This window comes from Uloborus diversus, chromosome 3 (assembly GCF_026930045.1).
Source record: "Uloborus diversus isolate 005 chromosome 3, Udiv.v.3.1, whole genome shotgun sequence".
Taxonomy (NCBI): Eukaryota; Metazoa; Arthropoda; class Arachnida; order Araneae; family Uloboridae; genus Uloborus; species Uloborus diversus.
Genome location: NC_072733.1, coordinates 185,729,257 through 185,741,607, shown reverse-complemented (window position 1 = coordinate 185,741,607; position 12,351 = coordinate 185,729,257). Strand labels below are relative to the sequence as shown.

Here is a 12,351-nt window from a genome sequence, read left to right as displayed (position 1 = left end):
GACACATAATTAATTATGTTGGAGAGAAAAAAAAACACAATTTTACTACAGTAGGCTGTCTGTTTAACGACTTTCAAGGGACCACGAAAAATGGTCCTTAAGTAGAAAATTTCCTTAAACAGAATGCTTTTAACACTATAGCGGACCATCTGGGACCGTGAAAGAGCCGTCATTAAATAGAGAAAGTCGTTAAATAGAGGGTCGTTGAACAGAGAGCCAACTGTATATTCTTGAGATGCCCACCTAGACGGGGGGGGGGGGGGGGATCATGGCACAGGACAGCACCATTGAAATTTTTAAGGGGGTGTTTTGAGGGGTATTTTTCTCTTTGTTAGGGTGGAGCTCAATCTGAATACGGGATTCATAGCATTTTGGGAAAGGGAGAGTGCGCCCTTGCTCTTGAGGAGGATGAGCACCCCTGTTTATAATGCACAAAAAAAGGGGATTAAGAAAGAACCGCCTTTTGTTCATTGTTTTTTTTTTTGCAATTAAATATCTTGTAAGACAATACTCCGTTCTGCCCCTAGTTCCTTAATATTCCTTTGATCTTTCTTCATTTTGTGTTTGTTTTAAATGTTATTGGGCCCTTTAATTAGCGTGTGTAATGTTTAATTTCGCCCAACCCTGGATTTAAGAAGCCATAGGCAGCTCCTATGGAGGTGCAAGGGGAACAACTGCCCCCTCACTTTCAAAATTATAAGGTCTTTGCCCCTCTACTTTTTTGAGTTCAAAATTAACGATCAATCAAAAATTGATAATATTGATTGGTTCACATGTTTAAAAAAAAATTGACTTAATAAGTGTGTTTTATATTTTGCTCATGTTATTACTTCATAAAAAGTAAAATGGAGCTTTAAATTTGGGGGGATGAAAGTAGTATTGGTGCCACTCATCCTTATTTTTGAGGAGGTGTCCCGAATTTTTTGGAGGTCATTTAATCCATAATAACGTTAGACTTCAATTCGTAAAATCAATTCAGCTGTACAGGCACCGCCCATCTAACCTGCCCCCCCACCTTTGACCCCCCCCCCCCGAAACTTTTTTGGTGCACCAGCCGTCTATGTTAGAAGCATATGATGTAATTATGTATTCCGATGTTATTTTCAAAAAAAAAAAATTATTGAATATATACCTACCCTTTGTTATCCCCATCCCTCGAAAACTTTAAAATGATGGACCTGGTTATTATAAAACACCAGGTTATCAGTGTTTCTTTCTGGCATCTCTTTGGGGGGGGGGGCAGTGCCCCCTCCCGGAGGAGGCTAACTGCCCCCCCCCCCCCCGGACAAAAAATTGGATTGCACTTGTTTTTCTATGTAAAGACTCAAAAAAGAAAATGATAGAAAATTTGGAATTCAGCCTCTGTGGCCCCCATTTTGTCCCTGTCGATGGAAAGTCCCTCGCTGGCAACAAATTGCTAAAAGCATTTTTTTAAGAAAAAATATGTGCAACTAATTAACGATCAAGATATGTTCCCCCTTTTTATTACCCTTTTTCGTTGTTTGTCCATATATTGCTGTTGTGATATGGATGGGGTTGTTAACTCACACAATACATTGGTGAGATTCATATCAGAACCTTAGGACATGTACTCTGTGGGCCCTCATGGTACATCTCATTAGAACGTAGAAAAACTTTTGAAAATCTACGCGGATTTTTTCTGAGAAGAACAGGTTCATTTCAAAATCATTCTAGAACTTGAAGCCCGCTAAGGTGTGAACTTGTTTAAGTCTCCCTACAGAAGTCTTTACAGTATTTAGCGATCATCTTTGCAATCAGCATAAAAAACAAATTATTTTGAGGAAAGTTTTTGTTTTTTATTTATTTTTTCTTCAGTTTATAAATTTATTTACAATAATCACTTATAATAATACAAATACAAATACAAAAGTGATGACCAGCAACAGGCTCTGGGCCCAGCTAGACTGGTCCTAGTCAATTTACAATCCCCAGTGAAGATCAATGGCCCTCTTAAAACTGTCTACTCCTTTGCTCATTACCACCTCTTCCGGTAAGCTGTTCCAAGGTTCCACTACCCTGCTAAAATAATAATTTTTCCTAATATCCATGTTAGCCTGAGATTTAAATAGCTTAAAACAATGACCCCTTGTCCTGTTTTCAGTGCTAAACTTTAGCCCCGTAACATCTTTCGTTTTAATAAATTTAAACAGCTGAATCATGTCCCCTCGGTCTCTTCTTTGCTCAAGACTGTACATTTTTAGCCTTCTAAGCCTGGAATCATAATCTAAGTGGGAAAGTCCACTTATTAGCCTTGTAGCCCGCCTTTGAACCCTTTCCAATACATTAATGTCTTTCTTAAGATAAGGAGACCAAAACTGAACAGCATACTCCAAATGGGGTCTTACCAAACTTCTATATAGGGGCAGAAGAACTTCTTTAGATTTATTTGAAATAGATCTATTGATAAACCCAAGCATCTTATTGGCTTTGTTGCTAGCAATGCTGCACTGTTGGCTAAACTTTAAATCCTGACTTATTAGGACCCCCAGATCAGTAACTTTGTCTGCCTGACTAATGACTGAACCTTGCAAATAATAACTTGTACACTTATTTCCATGCCCTAAATGTAGCACTTGACATTTCCCAACATTAACAGCCATACCCCATTTATCAGCCCACTCCGTAATATGATCTAGATCATCTTGCAGCTGATTTGCTTGTTCTTCATTTTCTACAGTCCCCATAACTTTGACATCATCAGCAAAACAATTCATGTTCCCAGAAATATTTTTGTGAATATCGTTCATAAAGACAATGAACAAAACAGGCCCTAACACTGATCCTTGAGGAACCCTGCTTAAGACCTCACTCCAATTAGAATAATTTCCCCTTACAACTACTCTTTGTTTCCTTCCGGTCAGCCAATTTTTTACCCAAATGAAAGTTTTCCCTCCTATTCCTATATCAGCTAATTTGCTAAGTAAAGCAACATGCGGTACCTTATCGAAAGCTTTTTGAAAATCAATGTAAACAACATCTACAGGCTTCTTATTGTCCAAAGCCATGGTAACTTTGTCATAGAAATGTAATAAATTAGTTGCACAAGATTTACCTTTCCTAAAACCGTACTGAAAACTAGTCAATAGATTATTAGTCTCTAGAAAATTTACTATCTTAATTTTCATCAATGTTTCAAAAATTTTGCAAACCACCGAAGTTAGACTCACAGGTCTATAATTTCCCGCACTCCCTTTAGACCCTTTCTTGAAGAGCGGTGTAATGTTAGCCAGCTTCCAGTCCTCTGGCACTGTCCCCGAATTATAAGAAGCATTGAAAATGTTTGCAATTACATCTGCTAATTCCTCTGCACATTCAACTAAAATTTTCGGATAAATATTATCTGGCCCCGGAGCCTTAGTCTCTTTAATTTTTTTCAAATGAAGTAAAACGTCATCCCTGGAAAATACAAAGTCCTCAAGCTGTACTATAGCTTGTGTCTTGTTGGTGTCAACTGTTGAGATACAGTTATCATTAAAAACACTCGAAAAAAAGTTATTAAGAACATTAGCAATATCACTATCGTCCTGAATTAAAATTCCGTGCTCATCAACCAGTGGCCCAATATGACTATTTCGAACTTTCCCCGAATTAGCGTATGCAAAAAACCTCTTGGGATTCCTGTTTATGTTATCTGCCAGTCTTTGCTCCAACTCTCTTTTCTGAATCCGTACCAAATACTTAAATTTACGCCTTGCCTTACAATATTGGAGCCTATCTGCACTGTGACCTGTTTCTCTAAACCTGTGAAGAGCAGCTTGCTTGTAATTTAGAGCGTCTTTAGTTTCCGTGGAGAACCACATTGGCCAAATTTTAGTGTTGACACCCTTTCTCCTAAAAGGAACATGATCCCTAACCGTATTCGCTAGATTTTCCTTAAACTCTGCCCACTGAAGATTCACATCGCTATTGTCCAATCCAGAAGAAAAAACTGCTTTCAAACTCTGCCTAAGTGCCACAAAATCAGTATTTCTGAAATTGGGCACAAACCTAAAATTCTCTACTTTGTGAGAATTTTAGGTTAGAATTTTAGGAACTATAATGTTGTACTGTTTGCTTTAAAAATTTTATAGAAGAATGAACTCCAATACTAAATTTACATAGGTGTCCAGAAATCATTCCCCAAGTTTTCTCAACTTGACAGCTGTATCAAAACTAATTTTAATGAAGTTGTTTAAAAAAAATAAAAAACTTCCATCATAATATGTTTTTTAAAACCAAAAATTTTATCTACTTGCTGATAATTATTCCTTACATACACCTCTGTTTACGATGTAATCCAAATCCTAAATTTAAACAAATTTGGGGTAATATTGTATTGCCCTCATAACATTTTTAAAAATTTTAAGCAAAAGAAATAACTTTTGAAAGTGCTCATGCGTGTTTATTTGACAAAATATTAACTTATGTTCAAATTCAGTATATTACCCATTTTTTCAATTCAAAAAAATTAAAAATGTTTAATGTTTTAAAAAGTTTTGTTTACTTTAAATTTATTTATTTATTTACTGGAGTATTTATTTTTACACATATTGCAAAATTGTCTTTTGCACATGTAATCGCTAATTTTGCGCCCTTTTGACGTTTAGTGCATATAAATGCGTAAAAACGGCGTGTATATATATTTTAAATGCATATTACTGCATTTTTCCTAACATTTTTCTTCACTTCTTTCTTCATTTTAGTTTTTAAAAAAAAGCAAATATTTTTTTTATCGCATTTTTTTTAAGCTTTTAGTGAATATTTGAAAGTATTTTAGTGCATTTATATGCATGCATTTTTTCATGATTTTTTTGTGCACATAACCCTGGCTTTACTCATTTCCCTTGTCTTATTTCCTGTGAAACTTGGTGAATGTTACTATGTGCAATTTCTATTTTATTACATGTCATTGTATTGCATCTCAGTTTCAGAAAATGTAAGACAATTTAATTGATCAAAATTCGACTTCAGAAGGAGCAATTCAACGAATATGTTTCTGTAAATGTGCTTAATTTTAAATAATTTTTATTACATGATATTTATGCTTTGTTACGTGTTTTATAAATTAAAAAGTTTCTCTATGCAGTTGCAGTATTACGGAGGATTGTCAATATGAAGCTTGATAATATTTTTCTCGCCTGGAGTGATTTTGTGTATATTTTAATAATAAAGAAATGTTTTCATAATTTTTTTTTTTTGTATTTTCCTTTTTTTTCACAATATTGCAGTATTGTCATTCCTTTGATCTGTTACATTTTTATGGGAACGATATAATGAACAAAGAGTGTTTTTTAAAACTCACTTCGGCCTATCCGTATACACATACAGGGATGGATTTATTTCAGGAGGGGAAGGCAAGCCAAACATGAAGGTAACTTCACAAATTGATGTTATAAAATTATTTTGAGTGGGTAATTTTGAATTTATTTCTTGGGGGGGGAGGGAGTTGCATGGTCCCACTCCTTAAGTATGTCCTTGACTCTCCAAACTCTTAAAGTACCTCGCCCCCTCAAATACATCATTGCCCCTCCCCCCCCCCCAAACTTGCAAAGTGCCCCCCCCTGGAGCAAAAGGTCTGAAAGAAAAACTGCAGGTTAATATATAAACGCTATGAAACATGATTATCTGGATATCTCATAAATGTTTACATGTTTTACCTCTCGCAGAACCACCAAGTAGGACTAACCATGAGACTTATGGCATGCAACTGCTTGAATGTTAGAATTCATAGTCTGGGGAAAGCTCAAGATGTAACAGATGTTGGAGACTTGCAACTATCTGAAGAAGCTAATAATGATCCATTTTTTACCTACCAACTTCAAGATGTGCAACTAGATTTAGGTGGAGTAACTGTGGTATGTAAATTTTATTTTCTATACAAAATTTACACAAATTCATGAATTGTAGTATTGATTCAGTTTGGCAGGTTTTAAATTTTTGTTCAAGATTTTGTTTTACTGACTTCTGTCTGTGAAGTAAAAAATGTTAAAATTTGCCAAAATTTGCATAAAACCTTAAAAACCTTTTTTTTCCAAATAAATTATCAAAATCGATCTCCGAGAAGTGCATTTACGGCAAAAATTTCCCTTGTGTACCAAATGTTATCTTTCTAGGCCTTAAAAGTTTTCTCTGGAAGAGTACCACAAATACACACACACAAACAGAGATACATACAAACTTTTTGTTTTATTTATATGTATAGAATAACTGCATTGCCCGGCTTTGCATGATCTACTTCAAAAATAGAAGTTTTGTCAAGTAACGCATGTTCAACAATCAGGCATCAATTAGAGAAAAAATTATACAACAAATTTTCCTGTCAAAATAATCATTTTCAAAGAAAGAAATTGGCCAATCAAAAGTTCCCGATAAAATTAAACGCAACCCTCTATAAATACAACTAAAGTCCTACAAAAAAAGAAGATGAATCGCCAAATAATAATCAAAAGGGGGAAATTTTTACCTCAAAAAAAAAAAAAAAAACTTTTATTTAGTCACAACCGAGAAAAAAAAAAGGGGGCAACCTAATTTAAAATGAGATCACACAAACGATAATTTTCCGATCTAAAATTTCTGTTCCATTAGGCTTAGCAGTGTTTTTAAATTTTTCCTGGTGATTTTGCAGCTTTTTTATTTGAAGTTCAAAGGAAATGCAGGAACTATATGGGTGTTTTTCGCGGGCTTTCAAATGGGGACCTGAATCAAAGAAGTTGAATAGTTATTTCGGGTAGAAAGAGCCATTTAATGCCATTTCCAGGTCCAAAAACTTAAAATTTGAATGGTTTGGTACTTTTTCGGCATTCGAAAACCACCCTACCTTCCTTCTCTGGTGCCCAAGTATCTCCCTGCCAAATTTGGTGGAGATCGGACGAAAACTGGATTTGTATAGGGAACATACACACATATATATTCTTTGTTTTATTTATATTGAAAAATTCCAATTTAATCGATTAAATTTTAAATAAATATTCTAAGTGTTACCATAAAACAGGAGAACATTGCTCCTCGAGGGATAACATTGCTCCAAAATTTTTTACTGATTTTCAAGGACTTCAGTGACAAAGTGGTTGACAATTCGGAATTTCTTTCAACTACATAGAAGATAGCAGTAAACAGGTGGGAAAGTTGCCTGTTTGAGACTGAAAATCAGTAAAAAAAACTTTTACACTTTTTGGAGCAATGTTATCCCTGGAGGAGCAATGTTCCTCCGTTTTACTGCATTATTTTTGTTATGATTCGTATACTTACTTGATTTTAGTTTCAATATAATAATCTGTGTTATGCAGCTTGAGAACTGAAATAAACACGTCATAGTTTGTCCTTTTACGTCTAAAATATATTTATTATGGCAACAACTTATGCATTTTTAAAACACTACACTTTTGTTAATGTAAGAATAGGATATTTTAATTCAAAAACAGTTTAAGTTCTTTCAATGAATTTTGAATAAAATTACCGATGTTAGGTATTGTTCACAATCTTGGCCCTGTAAATACTCATATATCCAATGTGACCAAGAAATTAAATAATGCAAGCATTTGAATAGAATTTTGCAAACACCGTACTGTATTAACTTATCTGCAGTAATCTATTAAGCGATTGATTTATACGATTAATAAAAAAGGTAGAAAATATATTTTTTTTATTGAGTAGGTACTTTTTTTTTAGACGGCATTTAGTTTTTATTGAATTTTACCATCATCACTAAAAAGTAAGTATTTGCCGTACGGCAATAAGTTAAAAATGACTTTTAATTGATTATCTTTATAATTAAGTGTATGCAGTACAAAAACTTTTTATCCTAAAATGCACTTTTCCGATTTGTCACTTCCTGCTGCTGGTGTCGTCGCATGTACCACCCAAAATGTACGGCATTATATCAAACTGTATTGTTATTAAAGAAGTTTTTGAATCTTAAAAATTTATGATGGACCGAATGACCTGCAACCTGTGATCTGAAAGGAAGGGTTGGCACCCCCATCAATTCACCCCCATACCAATAAATTGGTTTGGCATTGAAAAAAAATGAAATTATGCATAAAAATAAAATACAGTAGAACCTCTCAATAAGGGACACTAAGGGGACCAGACATTTTGTTCCTTAAATAGAAGTGTCCCTTATTCGGAGGTGGATGATTTGATGCATGCTGTGTACTAGGGTGGGCCGAAAAAACCTTTTTTTGGAAATCTGTTTTTGGATAGTGCGGAAAAGTTGCTATATGGGCCCGTTATTACCCATAAAAAAGTTCGCTAAATTTGTTTAATATTTAGCCGGCGCTATTTGACTTTGAAAAACCGAAAAAAAGGGCAAAAATGCACTTTTTTTCATAAAAGGAGGAAGGGGGGGGGTCAAAAATAAAAGTTTGAAGCTAGTTTCAGCAAACATTAGAAGTATCTGTCAGTGAATTAGTTGAAATCCTGAAAGACTTTTATACATTTCGTAGAATATTTAGTTACGCTCCTTTAAGAATGAAACATGGGAAAAATGAAAAAAAAAAGAAAATAAGTAGTTTTGAAATAAGTAAATACTGAAATGTTACGCAATACGTTACTTAGAAAAAACTGAAAATTCAATCAATTTTATGCTACAATTGTACGCCAATTTTAAAAAATGCACACACTCAAATAAAAAATAGTTAAATAAGATAATATTTTTTTAATCTTCGGTTCCAATTGTTTCTCCTGGATTGAGAGTTAAGGAAAGTATTACATTGAATGAACCTGAAACAGGGCTTGAATCAGGAGAAAGCACAGAAAATACAGATGACGATTTTAAATTGAATTATCCGCTTTCAAGAATACGTAAGCAATGCACCATCATCAACGACAAGTCAAATGAGACTTTCTATGCCTCATACAGCTTTAGCAGCAGATCTAACTGGTGCTTCAAAAAGAGCAGTGGCTAAAATTGCTACAGCAGTTCTCGCTGATTTCGACTTCGTTTCTCCTAAACAAAACAAAAATACATAGTCGACAAAAACAAAGTAAGTCGATAAAAAAAGGAGCGTGCAAGAGAAAGGGATTTAAGAGCAGTTAAAGGGGCAGCTGTAAAGAGTTTGTATTTTGACGGCCGCAAAGATGACACCATTCAAACGACATCTGGCCATCAAAAATTAGCATCTGAAGCACATGTAGCCCTGATAGAAGAACCAGGTAGCAAGTACATCGGTCATTTATCACTAACAATTGGTGAAAGTGCTAGAGAAATTTCGCAAGGTATTATAAGCTTTGCAGAAAAGTATAATATGAGCTTGCTTAACTTATCGGTTATTGGATGCAACGGAACAAATGTAAATACGGGATGGAAAGGTGGAGTAATTCGTTTACTTGAGACATATCTCAAAAGACCTTTACAGTGGAACATGTGTCTGCTGCATACTAATGAGTCACTGAGGCATCTTATTCTGGAATTGGACGGTTCCACAAAGGGGCCACATTCATATTCTGGATCTATCGGACAACTTCTTAGAGATTGTAAAAAAAATCCGGGTTCAAATTTGTTAAAACTGACTGCAATCTTCTGGTTTTGGACATGGAAGATATAAAAAATTTAAGTACTGAACAACAATATTTGTATAGAATCTGTCTTGCCGTAAAAGATGGTTGTTGTCCTTCTAGCGTGGCTGACAGTAGCCCGGGTAAACTCAGTCGTGCGCGATGGCTGACAATGCAAACCGTTTGTTACGCTTGCATATAGGCACTCCAACTCCATCAGAAAATCTTACAATGTTTGTAAAGTATGTAATGTTAGTTTATGCTCCAATGTGGTTTGAAATAAAAATAAAACCGAACTGCCAGTATGGTGCCCAACATTTTTGGAAAATGATTTCTCTTGCAAGGCAGTTTCCAGACAATGTTAAGGAGATAATTTTCAAAGTTCTCTCAAATAATGCATATTTCGCTCGTCCTGAACAGCTACTGTTGACAACGTTGTTTGACTCAAGAAAATACATTCGGGAATTAGCTGTTAGGCGCATTCTGAACTCTAGAAATAAGAAGACGAGGAGCTCGGATGGTGTACCATTTTTTAAGTGTCCTAAACTCAATTTTGAAGCCGTTGATTTAGTTGATTGGGCAAACTGTGTTGTAACAGAGAAACCTCTTACAATGCATCTAAAACACCAACAATTGAAAGAAATGTGCAAAGAACACCCTTCAGAGTTCACTTTCGAGAAATTTCCCTGTCACATGCAAGCTGTGGAACGTTGTGTGAAACTAATAACCGAAGCCGCAATAAAAGTTCGTGGTGAAAATGCACGAGATGGATACATTCATGCCAAACCTCAAGCTAGGAAAGAACTTCCATCATTTGATAACAAGGTGCAATATTATTCCAAAAAATAATATTCATTATGCATGAGGTATTATAAATCAAATTTGAAGATTTCTTTTTCAAAATTTTATTATCTCTATATGTAATTCTAGAAAATGTGTGATACTATTGCATGATAATAATTACTATGATTAATAGCGCTATTTAATTAATTAGTCTATGATTTAATTTTGAAAAATAATTTTCACATTGGTTTTTAAAGAATCTCAATATTTTTTCATTTTTCTCCAATTTTTGGTGTCGGAAAGAAGCGGTTAAATGCTCATTAAATCAATGAAACATTTTATGGGCTCGTACTGGCTCATTATATAACATTTTCGGTGCATTCCAGCAAAATATTTGAAATTTAGTTTTAAAAAAAAATTCGACAAAAATTCATTTTTCTCTTTTTTTTCGGTTTTTCAGTATCGAATAGCGCTGGCTAGATATTTTTTAATATCCAAGAAATTTTTTGTGAGTGCTAGCTAGCTAAATACGCAACCTTTGCGCGATATGCAAAAATTGATTTCAAAAAAAAAAAAAAAAATTCGCCTTATTTCGGCCCACCCTACTGTGTACTAAGTAGTATAATATCACAATAAGCATTACCTATTAACGCTCTAGATTAAATACTGAAAATGTGTCATTATGTTAAATAAAATTCATAATTATTCAAATGTCTAAGTTTATAATATTTTATTATTTAAAATTTAATCAAAAATTTTGTAATGGCAAAGTTTTGTAGCATGCAGAAATAATTTTGAAGTAATTCATTACCATGTACTTGCTTTATGTTACGTAATTTACAATTTAATACTATTTGAATTACAATTAATATCCAAATTTTTTAAGTATTTTATACAAGGCTAATTAGATGCTGTGCATTCTTCATCGGCCTGGAACCTACTTGAATAAATTGTTGAGAGGCCAAATTATGCATGTTAATTTCAGCAAGTTTTTTTTTTTTTTACAATACATTACTTGTCTCCTTCACATATGTTTATGTCAAACTTACCTCAATTTTTAGAGGAAAAGTAAAACTTGAATTCTTGTAAATTCACTATTTCTTATGTCTAATGTATTCCATACATTATTTCTTGCTTTTTTTTTTGTGACTGTCACTTAAACAGAGTGTCCCTTAATTAGGTAAATACATATAAGTCCCTATTCATAGGGACTGGGACCAGAAAAAAATGTCCCTTAAATAGAGGTGTCCCTTATTCTGAGGTTCTACTTTATGCTAATGCGGTACATGGTAAAATCACTGAAAAAAATACTTAAAATAATTGGAAAACCAAAAATTTTGGGGGTTTCCTGACCCATTTTTCATTGTACGGCAATAAGTTAATAATTAACTTTTTATTGATCATCTTTAAAGTCCTCTATATGATGTACAAATTCTATTAATGCTAAAATATCATTTCCTGATGTGTTACTTTCTGCTACCGGTGTAGTCAAATGTACCACCCAAAATGTACGACATGATGCTTGAGCTCTTTTTCATAAGCTACACCACAGCTTACAATACGATTCCCGTCAGGTCAAATGGCTCCCCCATTTTCTGACCTGGCTTGTGTACTAACCAGGCTTGATTACTGAATAGGCCAACTAGGCTGTGGCCAAGGACCCCCCAATTTTTAGGGGCCCCAAAGTGACCTAAACTGTTTTAGCCAATGGTTAAATTTGTAAGGATTTAATATGCTGATCAGTTTATGAAGGTCAAAAGTGGGTGTTGTCTTTTGAAGATGTTGGAATTTGTTCACTGTAACCTTAACCTTGATTACTGCGTTGTTTAAAATCATCATTATCTCCAACTCATACCTTCAAATAACTATATCCACAATTTTAGCTCAATTGCTTCAGCATACAAGCTGCTAGGGCTATGTATATAGTGGAAGTTACTTATTGACCACTTTGTATGTTGTTAAATGTCACTTATATGTCTTGATTGTCACATAACTATAATCAAGGCCACGTGGCGTATGTGATGACATCATCCACCCAACACTCAATCACAGGCTACCTTTAGACAAATATTA

At 34.2% G+C, this 12,351-nt stretch overlaps 1 protein-coding gene across 3 annotated transcripts in view; it reads left to right on the top strand.

Annotated features, from left to right (window-relative positions):
• The window catches only part of LOC129219331 (uncharacterized), a 235,281-nt gene that overhangs the window by 179,644 nt on the left and 43,286 nt on the right, over positions 1–12,351 (top strand). For all 3 annotated transcript variants that reach the window (XM_054853689.1, XM_054853690.1, XM_054853688.1), the window contains exon 2: positions 5,667–5,855. In XM_054853689.1, the coding sequence (XP_054709664.1) occupies positions 5,688–5,855 (168 nt within the window). In that variant the 5' untranslated portion in view covers positions 5,667–5,687. The remainder of the gene's footprint in view (positions 1–5,666; positions 5,856–12,351) is intronic.